The sequence below is a fragment of the Gobius niger genome (genome assembly GCF_951799975.1).
Source record: "Gobius niger genome assembly, chromosome: 5".
Taxonomy (NCBI): domain Eukaryota; kingdom Metazoa; phylum Chordata; class Actinopteri; order Gobiiformes; family Gobiidae; genus Gobius; species Gobius niger.
Window position 1 is genome coordinate 39,683,029 of NC_136856.1, and position 20,658 is coordinate 39,703,686.

General features: G+C 41.3%; 2 protein-coding genes across 2 annotated transcripts in view; both read left to right on the plus strand.

The window, feature by feature from the left end:
• The window catches only part of LOC306962771 (uncharacterized protein), a 1,040,752-nt gene that overhangs the window by 503,495 nt on the left and 516,599 nt on the right, over positions 1–20,658 (plus strand). The window lies entirely within an intron of this gene.
• On the plus strand, positions 866–7,306 carry LOC306962730 (NACHT, LRR and PYD domains-containing protein 3-like). Its single transcript, XM_079555982.1, has 10 exons — positions 866–949; positions 1,016–1,078; positions 1,321–1,372; positions 1,444–1,633; positions 2,045–3,848; positions 4,450–4,617; positions 5,475–5,642; positions 5,713–5,883; positions 6,303–6,349; positions 6,756–7,306. The coding sequence occupies exons 1-10, from the start codon at positions 873–875 to the stop codon at positions 7,289–7,291; spliced, it is 3,276 nt and encodes a 1,091-aa protein (XP_079412108.1). The 5' UTR covers positions 866–872; the 3' UTR covers positions 7,292–7,306.

Genomic DNA, 20,658 nt, shown 5'->3' on the forward strand with positions numbered 1-20,658 from the left:
TTTTTCCACCTACAAGGCACTCGAAGCGCTTCACAGTCAGGATCCACTCACTCATTCACTCTCTCATTCACACACCACTGTACGCAGACACTGGAGGCAAGGTGGGTGAAGTGTCTTGCCCAAGGACACAATGACAGCGTGCACCTTCAGGAGGCGGGATTCAAACCCCTGACCTTCCAATCATGAGACGACCTGCTCAACCATCTGCGCCACTGTCGCCCCAATAATTATTCTTACTTCTTACCGCCCAGATCAACCAAGTGCATTTTTCTCAAATTTTTTGTCACTTTTTAGTCTCTTTTTTTGACGTTCTCTTGATGTTTTTTCGTCACGTTTAAAAAAAAAAAAATTATTGTCACTTTCTTTCTTCACTTTCTGCTTTTCCGACACAAATTTGTTCCATTTTGATGCTTTTCTTTTCAGCTTTTAAATTTGGGTAAAGCTCGGTTAAGCCGGGGGTCAGAGGTTAAGGAGAAAATTGAGAGGCCAGACCGTGTTTTCTGTCGTGTTTTTAGACTTTTAGATTTGGGTAAAGCCAAACTGGAGAAAGTGTCCTGGGTTCAGGTGGGGGTTAAGAGGTTAAGTTGTTTTCAGGAGCAGGAAACATAGATTTAGATTCAGACTCAGATCTTGGCCTAATCGTCTGTTCCAGATACTGACACACATGAAACAAACATTGTTTGAAAACTATTGTATAAATAATGATTTAAACACCATGAGCTTCTCCAGTCATTACTTAACACTGTGACCAGAAATATCGTGGCATTTTAATCCCTTGTTTATTGAGAATTTCACTTTTGTGAATCCAATAAATTCATGGATTCTTTTTCTTTTGTTTCTTCACGGAATTTTTTTTTTTAAAACTTGGATCTATGATCAGGAACCAATCCAGATTGAGACCCAGCTGTGAGTCTCTGAAGTCCAAAGGTCTGCCCATCGACTTCAACAGGTTTGTCCAGTTTTCTGTCCATTTCTCAGTGTAACTTTCTCTCACTGTCGCCTCTGTTTTCATCAGGGACTTGGACACCCCTGGTTCTGGCCTGAGCTGCTTTTCTGATGCTACATTTGAAGACACAGAGTAAGTCTTCTGCAGTGATACGGTGTGAGTGGTTAAACAGGTCTGAGTGAGGAGGAAGAAGAAGAATAAAAGTGAGACAGAAAGTCTAGTTTGAAAACCTCCTCTCCTTGGAGGGCAAGCTCACTGTGAAGACAATGGCTACAGGTTCAGTCTGGTCACTGTCGCTCTTATAAAAATGGCTTGAATGGTTTTCTGTTGAAGCCTGTCCCTCTCAGATGTGTCACACTGAACTCTATTTCCAGAGAGGAGTCCTGTCCAGAGCACTCTGACCCTCATCTGCTCCACATCTTCATGGTCTGTACAGTGTCCTTATGTTCGGTACATGTGTGTGTGTCGTGCTCTTAAAGCTGTGCTGTTTGGTGCAGGGTCTGGAGAAGGACATCCTGACTTTTGTCCAAGAGCAGCTGAGGAGGTTGTACAAGGTCCTCGCCTCAGATTACCCAGAATACTTAGGGCATGAGGAGGAGGACCCGAGCGCAGAGGCTTTTCTGAACTTCACAGTGGACTTCCTGAAGAGGAGGAAGCAGGAGCCACTGGCCGAGCGTCTGCACAGCCGTAAGAACTGTCTATATTATTTATTAGGGCTGTGCATTGAATCAGATTGTGATTAAATCTATGCTTGGCTTGATGTCAAGGTCTCTTAATCTCATTTCCCCTGATTCTCCTGTGTTCATGTGTTGCATCGCCGCGGTTTGTTGGCTCGGAGCATTTTTGTTTCCGAAAAGAGACACTTCTACTTGTAACAATAACCATTCATTGCACTAAAATCTAATCTGATTCCACACAAGATGTTATATTTGGTATAAAGAGAAGAATCGAGATAAAACATAATAATATATGTAAGGGTATATTTTAGACTCAATGATGTTCACGATGGAAATGTGTTTTTGTGTAACTTGCGGCCGCTCTACAGTCCACAGGGTCACTCAGCATCACAGAGTCATGTCCATGTGTTTTGTGTCTTAGTGAGTCCCAGAGTCTGCAGAGATGAACTGAGGAGGTTTCTGCAGCAGAAGTTCATCTGTGTGTCTGAGGGCATCGCTAAAGCAGGAAACCCCACCCTCCTGAACCAGATCTTCACAGAGCTCCACATCACCGAGGGAGGGGCCGCAGAGGTCAACCAGGAGCATGAGGTCAGACACATCGAGGCGGCGTCCAGGAAACCAGCCGCTCCAGAGACCACTATGAAATGTGAAGACCTCTTTAAAGACCACAAACAGGCAGAAGAAACAACAAAGAGACAAGGGCCGATCAGGACAGTGCTGACGAAGGGCGTGGCTGGAGTGGGGAAGACGGTGCTGACTCAGAAGTTCAGTCTGGACTGGGCTGAAGGCAGAGCCAACCAGGACATCCAGCTGCTGTTCCCCTTCACGTTCAGACAGCTCAATGTGCTCAGAGACAGACAGTTCAGCCTGGTGGAGCTGCTGCACCACTTCTTCAGCCAAACTCAAAGCCTCTGTGGATTGAATCACCAGGTGCTCTTCATCTTGGACGGTCTGGACGAGTGCAGACTTCCTCTGGACTTCAGCCGGACCCGGGTCCTCACTGACCCCACAGAGAGCGTGTCTCTGGAGGTGCTGCTGGTGAATCTCATCAGAGGGAACCTGCTTCCCTCCGCTCGCCTCTGGATAACCACACGCCCCGCCGCGGCCAATCAGATCCCGGCTGAGTGCGTCTCCATGGTGACAGAGGTGCGAGGGTTCAGCGACTCACAGAAGGAAGAGTATTTCAGGAAGAGGTTCAGAGACGAGCAGCAGGCCACAGCAATGATCTCCCACATCAAGAAATCTGTAAGTCTGTTCATCATGTGCCACCTGCCGGTCTTCAGCTGGATGCTCACCACAGTCCTGCACCATGTGATGGACTCTGAAGTCAAAGAACAGCTGCCTCAGACAATGACAGAGATGTACATCCACTTCCTGGTGGTTCAGGCCAAAGTCAAGAGCGTCAAGTACGACGGCCGCTCCGTGACAGACCCTCACTGGAGTCCAGAGACCAGGAGGATGGTGGAGTGTTTGGGAAAACTGGCCTTTGAGCAGCTGCAGAAAGGAAACCTGATCTTCTACGAGTCAGACATGAGCGAGTGTGGGCTGGACGCTGCAGACGCCTCAGTGTACTCCGGAGTCTTCACACAGGTCTTTAGAGAAGAGCCAGGTCTGTACCAGGACAAGGTCTTCTGCTTCATCCATCTGAGCGTGCAGGAGTTTCTGGCTGCTCTTCACGTCCATCTCACTTTCTTCAACTCTGGAGTCAACCTGATGTCTGATTCTGAGTCTGATTCTGAGTCTGAGAAAACATCTCAAGTGAAGTTCTATCTGTCTGCTGTGGACCTGGCCTTAAAGAGTCCAAATGGACACCTGGATTTGTTCCTGCGCTTCCTCATGGGTCTGTCTCTGTCGACCAATCAGAGTCTGCTGTCGGGTCTGCAGACTCAGACAGGGAGTCGTTCACCGACCAACGTGGAGACAGCAAAGTACATCAAAGAGAAGCTTGATGATTATCATAGTAAATTATCTGCAGAACAAAGTATGAACCTGCTCCACTGTCTGAATGAACTGAACGACCACAGTCTGGTGGAGCAGGTGCAGCAGAGCCTGAGAGAAGGACGTTTATCTGATAAAAGGTTGTCTTATTCTGAGTGGTCGGCCGTGGCTTTCCTCGTCCTGTCCTCAGACTCAGACCTGGAGGAGTTTGACCTGAGGAAATACGATCCTTCAGGTGGAGCTCTTAAGGCTCTGATGCCACTGGCCAAAGCCTCCACCAGAGTCATGTGAGTCCACTTCATTTATATGGTTCATTTTATTAGTACAGATACAAACAGAAGCAATATTTACAAGAACGTCTGAAAACAAAACCTTCAAACTTAAACCAGAGCAAAACACCAAAATGTGCTGAAAGAGTAAAGCAGTAAATCTAAACAAAACCAAATGATTAAAGACACAAAGGATCAGACGACTCAGTTTAAAGACAGTTTTACAATCGTTTGGTTTAACTGAGTCTTAAAGTTTTCTTTGTGTTGAAAAATAACTGGTGCACTATTAAATCTGGGACATTTAAAGTCCAGGTCAGAAACAATAAAGCCAAAAAGATCCCACACAGAAGTTCAAGCCTCTGCCTCAGCTGTGGCCGAGTGTAGGACAAGTAACGTGAAGAAAACTCCTTTATCATCACACCAGTGTTATTGGTTTTAACATTAAAGGGATGTTTTAGAATCAATCATGACATTATTTAAGTTTTATTTATTCTTTTATTATTTCATTTAAATGGTTTTGTTTTTGTGTGTGTTTTTTTTCTGTCCCTCAGGATCTAATAAAGTCTTTAATTGAAAATATCAAGACTGTTTTAGTTATAAATATCTCTCTTTCCCACAGTTTATCTGGGTGTCGCCTGACAGCATTCAACTCTGATGTTCTGGCTCCAGTCTTCAGCTCGTCCACTGTGACTCACCTGGACGTCAGTTACAACTTCCTCGGGGACAGGAGAGTGAAGGACCTGTGTGATGAACTGAAGAGCGCCCCCTGCAGGCTGCCGACCCTCAGGTGAGTTTCAGACACAGACCTCAGTCAAACTGTATCAAACAGAACTATAGTATTTGTCATTAGTTTCTCTGAGCAGCCTTTCACCTGCACCTGCTGAGGGTTTGAAAAACACATTTGGCTAAAATCCCTGTGTTTGTCTCAGACAGAAGCACTGGGAGGCGTGGCTCTAATAACATTGTTTTGGATGTTTCATGTTTTTCTATAAATCAGTGTGATTTTGGGTGGTCCTTTAAACGGCTCACAGCAGCCGCGGTACAACAGCCCTCCTTCTGTCTCTGCACCTCACACTCTTTGAACCTGCGTCATTAACAAGGTACAGCCTTAATGTGTTCACTTTAGAATGAAGATTTAGCCCAGTCAGAACTGTGGCCCAGGGCCCAAATGCGGCGCCTTCAGGATCCCAAAAAGGACCAGCACTTTTTACTCTTTCTCTTTAAAAATCATCATGAGCTTCATTAAAAAGATGAAAAAGAAAAGACAGACGGACCTGATATTAATGTTCCAAACGTCAAACACCCTGAGGAATAGTTTGTCCACCTCCTCCAATCCATAAGGCATCACTTTATTCACATTAAACCAGAAAGTGTAACACAGAAAATGTATCAGTAAATGTAAACTCTCTCCTTGTTCAAAATGAAAAGTAGATTTTAGATCGTGAGGAATTGTCTCTATATTCATTTACCTGTGGAAGAAGAACATTATTATTATTGAGTCAAATTTCACAAACTAAAATGGTCAAAATAATAAATAAGACCTCTTGTGCTCTATTGGCACCAACCAGTCAAGTCATTGTTCTTCTTCTCCAGCTGTTCTGAGCTTTAGTGTAATAGTTTCTCTCCACATCTGTCTCTCCTCAGTTTGTCTCTCTGTCTTCTGTCCGATGGCTGCTGTGATGCTCTGGCCTCAGTCCTCAGCTCCTCGAGTCTGACACACCTGGACCTCAGCCACAATGACCTCGGGGACTCAGGAGTGGAGAAACTGTGTGCTGGACTGAAGAGCGCCCCCTGCAGGCTGGAGGTCCTCAGGTGAGACTGGCCCTACAGTGTCTCCTGTGTCCCACAGTCATGACTGATGTTGTAGCTGCTGTGTTTTCAGACTGTCCGGATGCTTAGTCTCAGAGAGGGGCGGGGCTTCTCTGGCCTCAGCTCTAGGCTCCGCCCACTCTGCTGTGAGAGAGTTAGACTTGAGCTGCAACCATCCAGGAGCCTCCGCTGAGCTCCTGAGCGCTGTACGGGACGACCCCCTCTGCCCCCTGGACTCTCTCAGGTGAGGAACACAGACACTCACGTCTCAGAGGTGGATTTCAGTGCAGTCACACTCTCCCATCATCAACACAAGGTCAGACATGAATCCAACACTGGACCTTTTGTTATTGCAGAAGCTCATTGAAACAAAGCCACAGTGAATGTGCTGTAATCAAAGCTAAAGGCGTCCAACCAAACATTGGAGCATGTGACCTTTTCTTGTAGAGACTTTATTTTGCTCAGGCTGTGGATTTGAATAGACTGTGGATTCATTCATTGAAAGTGGAAATGGTTTGAAAGCTCACCTGACAAACCCTAAAGGCTCCCGAGCTGAAAGTGGAGGGTTTATCAGTGGATTGTTCCCTGGTTTGGTCTCGGTCTCTGCTCTGGTCGACTCTAAACTTGTCACCTGTGAATCCTCAGTGAATGACTGTGTTTCAGGCTGGATCCTGCTGGAGAGCGATGGATGGTTAAAGGCCTAAGGAAGTGTGAGTATTCAGGAAGTGATGTCATTGGTGTGTTGTAAACAGTAGACTGTGAATAATGGAGGGACTGTGGAGGCGTCGGCTTCACCCATAGCGGCTAAAGGAAGCTCATCCATGCAAGTTATTTAACCATGCACATACTTTTACTTCAAGATCACTTTCCTTTGACAATTCTATTCAAATATCATTAGATGTAACTGTTTTTCATCTATAGACAGGATGAACATCCTTTTTATTCTAAACCCTCAATGTTCTGGACAAAGAACATTTCACACTTATTCTGTTTCTCTGCTGACATTGCATTCCCTCAGTTACAAATCCAAGTTCCTCATGTTCAGCGCCTGCGTAGCCTCGTACCCTTAACACTGTCGTCAGGAACAGGAAGTGATGTTGTGTATTTGTGTCTCAGATTTGTGTGAAGTCTTTCTGGATCCGAACACGGCCAACAACACACTGGAACTGTCCCAGGATAAACGCTCTGTGACCCACGTGGAGGAGCTGCAGCTGTTCCCACCTCACCAGGACAGGTTCAGCTCCTGTTCTCAGGTCCTGAGCTCCACGGCTCTGACCGGCCGCTGCTACTGGGAGGCGGAGCTTAGAGGGGGCGGGGAGATGGCAGTGAGTTACAAAGGAATCAGAAGAAATGGGGACAGTGAGGAGTGTAGGTTTGGAGGCAATGATCAGTCCTGGAGTCTGAGGCTCTGGGGAGGCAGGGCGTATTTGTGTCATAATAAAAGGGAAATAGATTTGTCTTGGCGCATATTCTCAGATAGAGCAGGTGTGCTGCTGGACACTGAGGCTGGAGCTCTGTCCTTCTATCAGGTTTCCTCTGATGGACTGATCCACCTCCGCACCTTCAGCTCCAGTTTCTCTGAGCCTCTGTTTGCCGGGTTTGGGCTGGAGCGCCCGGGTTCCTCTGTGTCGCTGCTGAATCACAGACTTTGATTCTTCCTGAGTTCCTTTAAATCAGAGCGTGAACTAAACCTCAGATGAACTTGCTCTTCACAGGATTCATGACGCCACAATGAAATATATCCTTGTATGTAAATATTTGGACTATTTCTTCCCTTTTAGAGGATTTCATTTTTGTTTCCATGATCCCGATGATTACTGACTTAATTACTGATCCGTCAGCTCCATCTTTCCTCATCATCATACACTGTGTTCAACATCATGTAAAACCTATGGGACCATGTTGTTCTTTCACACAGGCTAAAGCAGTTTGATTCAACCTAAAGGTGCCGTGTGGAACTTTCTATGGATGGAACGTATAAGTAATCACAGAGATGGTTCCATCAGCAGAGAAAACCTACCAGAAACCCTCGGCAATTTTGAAGCTTCAGCTCATTGAGTCTCACTGTCCATCTGTCTGTCCAGATAAAACCCTTCAGATTCATGCAATATCTCACAAACTGTTCCTTTAAGTTGTGTTTCAGTGACTTTAGCTTTTTGAGTGTTTTTAATGATAAACCTGCTTCAAAAACCTGTTTCAGCTTTTTCCTTTTGAGAACATGTGAAGGAAAATGGAGTCGCAAAGAAAAGCTGAATCTCTAGAATCATTTTGTTTGGGGGAAAATAAATCTCTTCCCTGTTTTTAACTCATCCATCTCGAGTTTGACGTCTTTAAATTGTGCAACTATTAACAATATATTGGGAAAACAGTCCAGTCGAACACCAGAAAATACACTTTTGACTAAACCTCGTGAAATAGCAAATTACTTTAATAATGTGTTTATTGATAAGGTGGACAAACTCCGAATCAATAAACCAGTTTACAACTCAAAAAAATGAACACAAAGCAAGTGACAAAGCGTTTAAACTCTTTAGATCAAACCAAGCCGGGAGGTGTTGATGATTTGGATGGAAAACTCCTGAAAATAGTGGGCAATTACACAGCTGGACCTGCGAGCCATATTTTCAACACAAGTATAAATAAAAGCATTTTCCCGGTTTCATGGACAGCTGCTAAAGTCGTCCCAGTTCCGGAAAACACCACACAAAGTTTGAGTGGGTCAAACTGCAGAGCCATTATCCTGCTGTCAATATGAAGTCAAATTCTAGAAAAGATTTAGTCTAGTGAGAAAACCTGAAAAAGGCTCCGTTAACACTTCTGTGGTTCCGGAGTGTTCGGGGTCGGCAACCGTGTTTTTATGTTAATATAAGATGTCGGGAACATATTTCATGAAGATGCCAATCGCTGTCGCCTTCGTTTGTTTTTTATTGAAGAAATAAGAAGAGAATGTTTACCAAAAAGTCGCACCTTAAGTCATGCACTATCTGTCAGTTAAAATGAAATATCTGCAACATTAAACAAGGTGTTTTCATGAAATTTGCACTGTATGTGTAGTTTGACAATATCTCACTTCACAGGAAATCTTAGGTTTATAGATTTAAAAATAAACAAATCAGTTTTTTCACAGTGGAAACAAGATGGCTGCCAGAGCTGAACTGGCTGATAGTCAGTTCAGTTGTTGAATCTTCAGAAGCAAATCAGAAGCACAGGTGGATATGGACGTATTCATCAAAATGCCCGAAAAGCTGATGATACTTGTGACTAGAAATAAGTTGTATATTTCATGTATTCATTAAGAATAATCCTTTAAGGCATTCTGTATTTTATATTTTTACTTCGAGAGCCCATTGTTCAGATCAAATTCTTCTGCAGTGTTCATGCATAAAGCTGTATGTGATGTGTGGTCATGTGACTCTATACACGATCACACGGCCACGACTGGTCTGAGGGAGACTGTTGGTGATATTGTGCCGATGGCCGATCGACCACCTTTAGAAACAGCCTCACACTATCACATTCAAACATCAGCACCGCCACAAAAGTTACAGTTTCAGATTTTCCTACTAGACTAATTGTCACAGTAAAACAATTCTTTACGGATAATTCCAACATGCAGATCGTGTGGGCCACTCGACACAGATGGTGGACGACTGCTTTACTTCAGTGACAACTATTTGGTTGGAGCCGTTTTATTAGATTTTACACTGCAAAAAGTATTTAACTAGATCAGTATAAACATCTCAATTTGAGCACAATAATCCACATTTTAGTTGTTTTGACGAGTTAAGAAGTTGTTGCTCGTTTGTCCTGGATTATTTCACTTGTTCTGAGATGTTTCTGACTCGTTTTCGATACATTTCGTCCTTATTTCAGGTCATTTTCTTTGCCAATGGGCAGACGGCGTTAGCTTCTATCTTAACCTGTTTTGGAGCTATAGAGGAGAGAGGGAGAGGCTAAATGCTAACTCCGTCTGCGCTGTGTTTACGTGACTGAAGGCACGGGGGAAGATCAGACAGGTCCTAAAGAACTCGTCAAAGCTCAGGTACACTGTAAAAAGTGTTGCTTAAATGAGAAGTAAAAAAAATTCCGTAAGCGGTTCCATCGGACATTTTGTGTTCTGTCAACTTCAGCTCTTTATTAAGTACTAAAAAATATTAAATTGAGTTTGACAGAAAGCAAAACTATAACTTACTCGTGAATGATTTACTGAATATTTTTGTGTTCTCACAAACCAAAACTATAACTTAGACGTGAATGATTTACTCAATATTTTTGTGTTCTCACAAACCAAAACTATAACTTAGACGTGAATGATTTACTGAATATTTTTGTGTGCTCACAAAGCAAAACTATAACTTAGACGTGAATGATTTACTCAATATTTTTGTGTTCTCACAAACCAAAACTATAACTTAGACGTGAATGATTTACTGAATATTTTTGTGTTCTCCCAAAGCAAAACTATAACTTAGACGTGAATGATTTACTCAATATTTTTGTGTTCTCACAAACCAAAACTATAACTTAGACGTGAATGATTTACTGAATATTTTTGTGTGCTCACAAACCAAAACTATAACTTAGACGTGAATGATTTACTCAATATTTTTGTGTGCTCACAAACCAAAACTATAACTTAGACGTGAATGATTTACTCAATATTTTTGTGTTCTCACAAAGCAAAACAACTTTAAAAATGTAATAATGTACCACCCGGTTTTATATTCTGATTAAGCACAACAACTTCATGATGATCAATTTCGTTCATATCTTTGTGTTCAAACATTTTTTTGGTGATTAATGCATCTTCATTTTATATCATTGACCATGAATTAACTATAACTTAAATGTAATACCAAAAACAAAGTTATTTTTCTGCAACGTTGAACATTTATTGAGAATCAAATTTCCCCCCCCCAAAAATAAAAAAAAAATCCAATTTTTTACACAATAAAAGCCAAACACATTTGAACATGTAAGCAGCAGCAAAGTTCCTATTTTCTTCGGTAACAATGAAGCCCTTTTCTTAACCAAAAATAATAACAACAATAAAATATAATACAGTAGTGAAATAAAATCATGCAATGCTAAGTATATCCCAAGAATGCTAGGAAGCTTGCGTTTCTCTCATTCACCTGGCTTCACAAGTTATGCCTTTCTTATTTTGCTTAAGCTGTTATGCGTTGCTATGGTTATGATGTAGCGGAGTGACGTTACAGCTCTATCCGGATCCACATAGACCGGCAGATGTGCGAGAAACTACACAAAAACTTCAACACCACAATCAATATTTCTGAAACTCAACAGAGTTACTGAACAGACCTATTTATCAGGCCCATTAGCCAAAAATGCTGAACCTACTGCTATAAAAGTAATATTTACCGAAATCGCTACATCCGGGTTTAGCACAGAAAAATGCTAACGTCCGAGGTGGCGCAGCAGCTACGCTAACCCCAGAAGTAGCGACTTTAATATTACTTTTGTAGCAGTAGGTGTAGCATTTTTGGCTAATGAGTCTGAGAAATAAGAAGGCTCAGTAACTCTCCGCTGAGTTTCAGAAATATTTCTTGTGGTTTTGAAGAGTTTTGTCTTGCATATTTGCCGACTGGTACGGACCCAGAAGTAGAGCTGTGACGTCACACTATACAACCGAATAACAGTGATTTGAGCTAGGAAGCCGTCATCAAAGCCAACAAGGGACTGGAATATTTTTTTTAATATAAACCTTCATAAAACCCCTTTTTTTGTTTTTTTTTACAAATGTAATCCAATGTTCATCACAATACTAAACATTTACATGTTACATGTTATTACCAAGAACAGAAGAATAAATTAATGCACTGTATTGAACAATCTTCCCAGATTAGGAGGTCATCACAATTTATTGTTTAATAGCCATAACACTAAGTAATTCTTTATGCCATGGTCAGTCAGAATTCCAATACTATTACATGTGCATTGTTTTTGTAGTTTTTTAGTTTTGTAGTTAGGCAAGTCAAAGCACTCAAACGTGTGTTTCAGCTATGTGCGCCATCTTCTGTGTTCAAACGCAACGTGGCCAAACCTTTCAAGACTGGCTGGCCATCAATCCTGATCCCGTAGGTCTCTTGAGACGTGAAGATCATCACTGGGGAGGCGCTGAGATCCTCAGTGAACCCGTTGGTCTGTTTAAAGAGACAAATAATGTTTAAAGTTGACAGTTTGTTTAGTGTTTCAAGACCACATTTTTTACCTTCAGATAAATGGTTTTCAATAATTTTCACACCAAGTACAATCTTGGAAAATACATTTGGTGCTGTAAGTGCCACTTAGAATTGTCACATTCTGTATATTTACAAAGTGATAAATCAGCTGAGCGTATCATGACAATAGTGCAGGCATGTCCCAGCCAAGCTTAACCGTGTTGGGCTGATTAAACAGCCTAACCTATCCCATCACAGAAATCTGCAAGTGGAGCTGCATTTACACAATAACTCTTATTTTATCGTCTCACGTGTCATTCCTCTTGTTCTTGAACTTTAAGCCACAACAGGACCACATTTTTTAAACTTATAATCACTAGTTTTAGTTTAATCTTATTTCTCTTGATCATGTCCTGCCTCCAGCCCTATAGCCCTTTCAAGACACTGAAAGTTGTAAAGTTGTAAAAGTTGTTACCTGGTCATCACAAATGAGGTCAGCCTGGTTCTCCCCAATGTACGCCATGAGACATCTCAGCAAAACGTCTCTCCTCTTTTCAACCTTTGAAGATGGACTCTATAACACACATGAATTTCATTCAAATTTATTGTAGACATGTTTTATCCCCTACCACAAACCAGGGACCCACAATAATTCACATTGTAAGTGTAAAATGTTCATACATTGTAAAAGTATATACCTGAACCATCTTTTCACCGAGTGCCACCTTTTGAGTTGAATAGTGAGAACATCTTGGCTGTGTTCTCGGATAAACGTTGGCTCCAGAGATATGCCAGCAAGCTGCTGAAATTCTTCACAAATCTGCAGAACAAAAAAACATTTTTGATACACAACCATGTAAATACATACTTAAATGCAACAACATTTTAGAGCCACACCTGAGATTCATCAAAAAAGGCCGGCCACCGATCAAGTAGAGTAGCAACATTGGATCCTTCAGATAAAGCTTCTTGCCTTTGTAGGCTGAAGGTTTGGGACATCAGGTCATTTATCACATTGTTTTTCTTCTTTGTCTCTTGAAAAAGCTAAACTGTAAAATTATATGTAAAAAAAAAGAATGAACAAAAAAAAACTATAAAAGTCACCCATATTTAAAAGCACAGCAAAGTTAATTTGACCTGTATCATATCTTGGTCCACCGTCAGGTCTTTTAGTTATCAGTAAGTCACCAGTCTGTTAACAGAAGAAATTAACTGTTAGACAGAAATATACACACAGTCGATGCACATATGGATAATATATGCTCGTCTATTTGCACAAAAAGCTTAAGTGGGACAAAGAGCGAAACGTCCGACACTCCACCTCTGAGTACAGATGAGGACTAGAGGGACTCTGTCTACGATGGACAACACTTAAGAACCTACACAGAGGTCCCCTCCCCAAGTTAATGCATTATCTAGAAAACATGGCAGTGGAATGTCATTTGTCAAAATAATCAGATTTTCCAGTATTTTTTACATTACGCATCATCTGCTGTATTCCTGTCTTATTATTGCACACCCTGAGTTTTTTTCTTAGAGCTTATTTAACAAGTGAATTTATCCATTGTTATCATAAACGAAGTTTAGGCTAATGATAAATATTACAGCCCTAACAGTTTGAATCGATGCACAGTCCCCCCTACCGAATGAGGCCATACAACAACGTTCACTTAGAATCTTACAAAAAGGGGAGAAGTTACCTGTGGTTAGCACAAACATGAACTGATACCGCACCACGTTTACTATATGTTTTTGTACAACTTTACGGTGACGCAGGGTGAACTGGAGATAATAAAGTGTGCGTTTGATGAGGGGAGAACAAGAGTCAGTGTTGGGAAAGTTCATTTTCTACATGAACTACTTCAAAGTTCCGTTCAAAAATTTCAAAATGAACTAGTTCGTTCATAGTTCATAATTGTATATAACTAATAGTTTGTTCATAGTTCCAAAAATGAACTAGTTCATAGTTCTTTTTTTTGTTGTTGCTGCGAGCTGTTATTCAGGCATGAAAACGGATCGAGGTGAAAAAGGTGAGACGTATATTTCCCCGCTCATAAAGCAACAATCTGATGCATTTTTAAATGCATTTTTGCCAACCTTGGTAGAGCTGGAGAAAGTTGACTTCAGCCATGACTTAAAAATATTATCCTCTCTTAGTGTTATGCAGCTCTCTCATGTCAGCCTGTCACTGTTTTATGAGTGGATTTTGGTTATCTTTGCTAATCATATTTTATTTTATTCTTTTTTTTTAAAGTTTAATTGGTAAATTCTTGGTGGAAAATGAAGCTACAAATATTCAATTGCATTTGTGTTGATTTGGTAAATTAATCATGTGAATAAGATTGTTTTAGGAGCTCATTTGTAGTTAAAAAACTCCGCATTGTGTCTTTATGTAAATGAGCGCGCGCGGAGCAGAGGAGTTTGGAGCGACAGACGTTACACAAGGGAAACTCGCTTCGTAGCCTCACACTGTAGCGGCTGCGGGCACCGTGCGGACCCGCTGGTTACCGGTGTGCCAGGGCCTGTGCCAGAGCCATAAACAGCAGAGTTCAGCGCCACAGAACTGGACACAGTCGGGCCGTGGGCGCGGGGGCGGAGCGAGCGCGAGCTACACCGTGGACCCGCCAGAGTTTAGACCCGCTGGTAAACTGTGACGGCGGGTTTTACATTCACTGATCCGCGGTCTTAAATCACAGATAAAAGAAATCTGGCTCCATATTGAACGGACGTAAATAGAACGAGAATGCCGTTCACAGACACCAGAATGAACGCGTTCATGGTTTCGTTCATCAGGCAGTAACACTGTGCGTTCAGTTCACGTTCGCCCAAAATATGAACGCGTTCATTACATCACTGACAAGAGTAAACAACACTGAACACTGTGCGGGTCTCTGGTTCTGAGCTCGTTGAGCTGACACTGTTGTGGTGCGTTAGATCCGAGCGCAATTTCGTTTCGCCTACACGTGTCTGATTTTTAGAGATGCGTGAATATTCCTGGCTTTTATCAAGGCCTCTCAGGACGCACTGGCTCGTACATGTGTGTGTGTGTGTGTGTATATAGACTTTAGTATGATCCTCTCTGTTCAGATAGTCCTCCTCCCCAACGCGCAGGCTTTCACGGCCACTTACAATGTTAAACCAAATTCATTCACCAGTATCTTAAAACACATAACACATAAACGCAACAAAGTTTTCCAAACCATTTCTTTCTAGCGACCAACAACAACATGTTAACATCGGCTAATGCTAGCTTTGAGCATGTATGTCGAACTAATTTTTTGGACAAATTTGACAAACACGATAACCACCGTTTGCAGTAAAGGATACACGTACCTTGTCTCGTTCACCTGGAAAATATTTGGATCCATCGCGATGGCGAAGGCACTTCTGCTGCTCAGCTCCCAAGCAGACGTTGCACCAGACCGGCTTGAACCGGTCTGAGAGTCAGCCTAAACCCGCCCCCCAGGCCAAGTTTGTGTTCGATCAACACATTATATTAGTTTTGTCATTACAGGGCCACCACTCAGACAAAATAAATACTTAAAGTGTTTTCACCTAAAGCAATAAAATCTGTATTTTTTATGGTGCTGTAATAATGATATATAGTACTTATTTGTCAACCAAAAATTTAAATTTATAAAAAAATAAGTACTTAGTAACTAATTAAAATGTTTCAAACCAAAGTTTGGTCTGCAGCACTTATTACAGTGTAAGAACAGATCTCAGTGTGTAAAAACGGTGGCCTGTTCCTTTAACGCTTTGATGTTGGAGCAATTATCAAAAATCAGGTTTAAATATCAATGTTTTAATTCATTTTAAATACAACACAGTTTTACATACAATTGACTGAATTGACTAAACAGTGCTAGTGTGAACAGTGTAGCTCGTGTGGCTGGGGTGAGCTGGACTCCGCCTTGTGTTTAATTAAAGGTAAACTGCGTAACATTTTGGACTATACTGTTGCGGCAAAACAAAACATGCTCCTAATGATCAGCTCAACACAGAAAATACTAATACTGCAGTGAGTAATAAAAGAATGGATTTGGAAGAGAAACTAACCTGTTTAAATCTCAAATTCTACTGACTTTAGTCACATCTCCATGGAGACGAGCTGGAGACGCACCCACTCCCGGTAAAGCTTACAGTCATGTCTGAAATGTTTGTACATTTATTCTGTATTTTTCAATTGTGAAAATATCTGTCACAAAAGAAATGCTTGTATTTCAATTTTTCTTGTATTTCAATTCTAGCATCCAATCCAGAGGAGGCAACCAGCACTAGCACCATTTATAGTCTGGCTAATAATGGATCCCGGCTTTAGCCTTTGCTCAAATGTAATCCTACAACAAACAAACAAAGACATCCATAAACATAAATAATAAATGCCACATAGACAATACAATAACTTTAAATATAATTTAAAATTGTAATAAAATCAAAGGACGCCAGATCCTCACCTCGACCCACAAGAGACAATCAGAAAGGGAAGAGAAAGGGGGATTTATAAGGGTGCAGCCAAAAAGGGTGTGACATCACAAGGGCCCAGGGGCCGACTGGCCTTATGTCCACTCTGGAAGAGCCCAGAAGGGCCACTGGCTCTCGGGCCACCGGTCTGGCCTTTCCATTTTCTCATCTTATCCCCGACATTAACCTCTCACCACCCGCCTAAACCCAATGCATTCTCTCCTCTTTGAGTAAAGGCAAAAGCTTTTAGATTTGGGTAAAGCCAAACTGGAGAAAATGCACTCGGTTCAGGGTTAAATATGTGTTTGTGGAAGTAGTTTGGGCCCGGCTGGTCCAGATCCAGGGCCGTGTTTCAGTCCCAGTCCAGCCCCTGGTCACATTTAACCTCTTAACTCCCGCCTGAACCGAGAGGATATTTTTCCTCACGTCGTCAGATTCTTTTCCATCATTTTATTGTTGGGGATTCATGTCATTTTTTGTCATTTTTTAATCAAATTTTTGTCATTTTTTGTCACATTTTTGTCATTTTTTGTCACATTTTTTTTGTCATTTTTTAATCAATTTTTTGTCATTTTTTGTCATATTTTTGTCATTTTTTTGTCACTTTTTTGGTCAAATTTTAGTCAATTTTTTGTCATTTTTCCGTCAATTTTTTTTTAATCAAATTTTTGTCATTTCTTTGTCACATTTTGTAATTTTTTTGTCACTTTTTTGTCACATTTCCATCATTGTTTTCGTCTCAGTTTTTTTGCTATTTTCTCACCTTTTTTCCAGAAGCTTTTAGATTTGGGTAAAGCCAAACTGGAGAACATGCGATCGGTTCAGGCGGGAGTTAAGAGGTTTTAACCGAGCTTTACCTAAATCTTAAAGCTTAAAAGGAAAGAATCAAAACAGCGCCGAAAATGAGGATGAAAACGGAACAAAAATGTGCCGGGAAAGCAACAAAAACATGACAAAAAAGAGACGAAAACACAACAAAGCAATGGAAAAAAAGCAACACAAAAACACAAAACGAAAGTGACACAAAAGTGACGAAAACACAACGAATACACGACAAAAAAGAGACGAAAAAGCAACAAAAACATGACGAAAATGTGGCGGCAACGTGAAAAAAAGTTTCAATCACTTTTGTAAGTCTTCGCTTTCGAATCAGGCTCTTCGGTCAAGAAGCTTTTGGATTTGGGTAAAGCCGAACTGGAGAAAATGCTCTCGGTTAAGGGTTAAATATGTGTTTGTGGAAGTGTTGCATTTACGCTGGTTTGGGCCCGGCTGGTCCAGAGTCGGGGCCGTTTGTCTGTCCCGGTCCAGCCCCTGCAAGGACCAGAAAGCCAAACAAAACACTACCAGAAACGGGACTAAAATAACTGAAACAATGAACACAAGGACAATCAACAATATGAAAAATAACATGAACTTTAAACAAAACAACACTCGCTACCATCCAATGTGCCAGGATTTAACCGGCTGTATTAACTCTGCTGCACCTACACAGCAGTTAGAGGCTTTATTAATCCGTTAAAGGAGTTGAGCAGAGTGAGCGATAATGACTTTGACAATTTCCCACGAGTCAGTTCGATCTAATGTTAAGTCTGTTGTTATGGAACAGCATTGAAACTCTAGCATAAGTGTTGCTTAATTTATTCAACTGGACATTTTTATCCATAGTTTCCTGACGCTTCGAGAATCATACAATTCTCTTGTTTTTATTCATGGTTTATTTGGTAGGGACAGTGCAAGTTAATGAACAAGCCACACCGGATTGTAGCTCATTTTCATCCGTCGTCCCCGAATCCAATCCAATCCACTTTATTTATATAGATACGATAAGATAAGATAAGATAATCCTTTATTGATCTCACAAAGGAGAAATTCACTTGTTACAGTCGGCGTTCAAGAAGATCCAAAGTGCTGCACATGCAACAAAATCAATAAAATCAAAACAATACAAATGAGCTCTACCGCTATACACTGCGTTCCAAATTATTATGCAAATTGGATTTTTGTGTCAAAAAGGTAAAAAAAAAAAAGCAATAATAATGAAACTCATGGATGGTATCGTGTCTTGGGGCTCGATGAATCACTGACATTAATCTCAGAGACCTGGGATGATTAGTTTTCAGGTTAAGCCCAGTTAAGGGAAAAACTACTGAAAAAGGGTGTTCCACTTTATTATGCAGATCATCATTTTCAAGTTATATGGTAAAGAAAAAGGGTCTTTCTGCTGATGAAAAGCGTGAAATAGTTGAATGCCTTGGTCTAGGTATGAAAACCTTCGATATTTCATGAAAGATTAAGTGTAATCATCGTACAGATAAGAGATTTGTGGATGATTCAGAGCACACTCCGGTTTGTGCAGATAATGGCACAATATGGACGGTTTCTGCCAGACAAATACATCAGAATAAGAGAACAGATGCTACAAAGCAGCATACAGGTATTTGAAGCTGCTGGTGCCTCTGGAGTCTCCCGAACATCAAGGTATAGGACCCTCCAGAGGCTGCAGTTGTGCATAAACCTTCTATCCGGCCTCCCCTAAACAGTTAATTGAATGTTCATGAACAGAAACGGCTGCAGTGGCTCAGAAATACATGAGGACTCATTTTCAAACAGTCTTGTTCACTGATGAGGGCGTTTAACCCTGGATGGTCAAATCAATGGAGTAGTAGATGGTTGGTGAATGGCCACAATGTCCCAACAAGGCTGTGATGTCAGTAAGGAGGGGGCGGAGTCATGTTTTGGGCCAGAATCATGAGGAGAGAGCTTGTCGGCCCCTTTAGGACCTTTTAGGCTCCCTGAAGGTGTGAAAATGACCTTTGAAAAATATGTGGTTTCTGACTGACCACTGTCTTCTATGCTACAAAATGAAGAGCCGTGCTTTCCCGAACAAAATCATCTTCATCATGACAACGCACCATGTCCTGCTGTAAAGAAAACCTCTGCATCACTGGCTGCTATGGGCATAAAAGGAGAGACACTCATGATGTGGACCCCCTCCTCCCCTGACTTCAACCCTATTGAGAACCTTTGGAGCCTCAACAAAAAAAAACTTCTATGAGGGTGGGAGGCAGTTTTCATCCAAACAGCAGCTCTGGGAGGCTATTCTAACATCCTGCAAAGAAATCCAAGCAGAAACTGTCCAAAAACTCACAAGTTTAATGGATTTAAGCATTTTGAAGCTTCTATCACACAAGGGCTCCTATGGTAAAATATAACTTGACCTGTTAATATTTTTTTGATTGAAATATCTTTTGATTTCAGTAAGTATGACCTCCTAATGCTACAAATACAACAAATGACCATTTTCAGTTAATTACGAGCTTTAAAATGTATTGAAACGATGAGTTGCATAATAACTTGGAACAGTGGATTTTGAGGTTTTTACTATATTTATTTTTGAAAAAAATACTGTTATCACTAGGAAATTTCTTCCACCACATTTAAATGATCCTCTATCAGTTAAAGACTTAAAAATTATGCTGACTCTCATTTGGGTTGACAATTTAGAAAATCTTAGAAAAATGTCATTTGCATAATAATTTGGAACGCAGTGTAGAACCCGCCGGACTCCGAACGCACTTAGGTTTTATAATGCTTTTCCACTGCATAGTCTTCATTTCGGCTTGTGGGGGTTTTTGGGGGGTTTGAACCAGACTGGATTATGTTTTGGGAGTTTTGATGAATACCGTACATTTGTGCATCTTCCAGTGTTATACTTTCACCTCGACTCGATCATCGGCCGCTGTCTGTTCCCAATAATGAAGAATCCTCCCGTGTAGCCGTGTTGTACGAGCGTCTCGACCGAAGTTTCCACGTTGTGCGGTCGCCGGCTTGTTCTGTGTTTCTGAAAGGATGACGAACCTTGAAAAGCCCGTTCTTCGGTTCATCCCTGATCTTCCTTTTTAACTTATTCCCACACGTTTTTTTTCCCTACATCTTTTAGTTATACATACGAATACCCAGCCCTTTGTGGATATTTCCTTTTTTGTTTTGTTTTGTGCAATCGTTTCGCTCTTGAAAATGTCTTATCATCGGGTTGATTTGTTCAAAAATGACGTTTCCCCAAAGTGCCATACAATTTGAAATCAACTGAATAAAACTGTTTTATTTTTTTGGAATTCTTGATCAACTATGTGCTTGGGAACGGTGATTCCTACAGATTAAACCAAGCAGGGGAGGCACCGATACCACTTTTTCTAAAACCGATACGAGGACTTCGATTTAAGTACTCGCCGATACCGAATACCGATACGAGTACGAGGCATTTCCACAGCAGATTGGTTTGTAATGAGTTAATTTACTCATGTACATTTCCTTAAGTAAAGTCGGCGACACATTTAAGAGCAGTTATATCAGAATTGTGCTGATGCCATTTA

Bases quoted from the DNA above. Each gene is read 5' to 3' on its own strand.
- LOC306962730 (XM_079555982.1), top strand. From the start codon at position 873: ATGATCAGGAACCAATCCAGATTGAGACCCAGCTGTGAGTCTCTGAAG. The intron at 3,849-4,449 runs GTGAGTCCACTT...TCTTTCCCACAG, and splicing joins AAAGCCTCCACCAGAGTCAT to TTTATCTGGGTGTCGCCTGA. The intron at 5,643-5,712 runs GTGAGACTGGCC...CTGTGTTTTCAG, and splicing joins TGCAGGCTGGAGGTCCTCAG to ACTGTCCGGATGCTTAGTCT.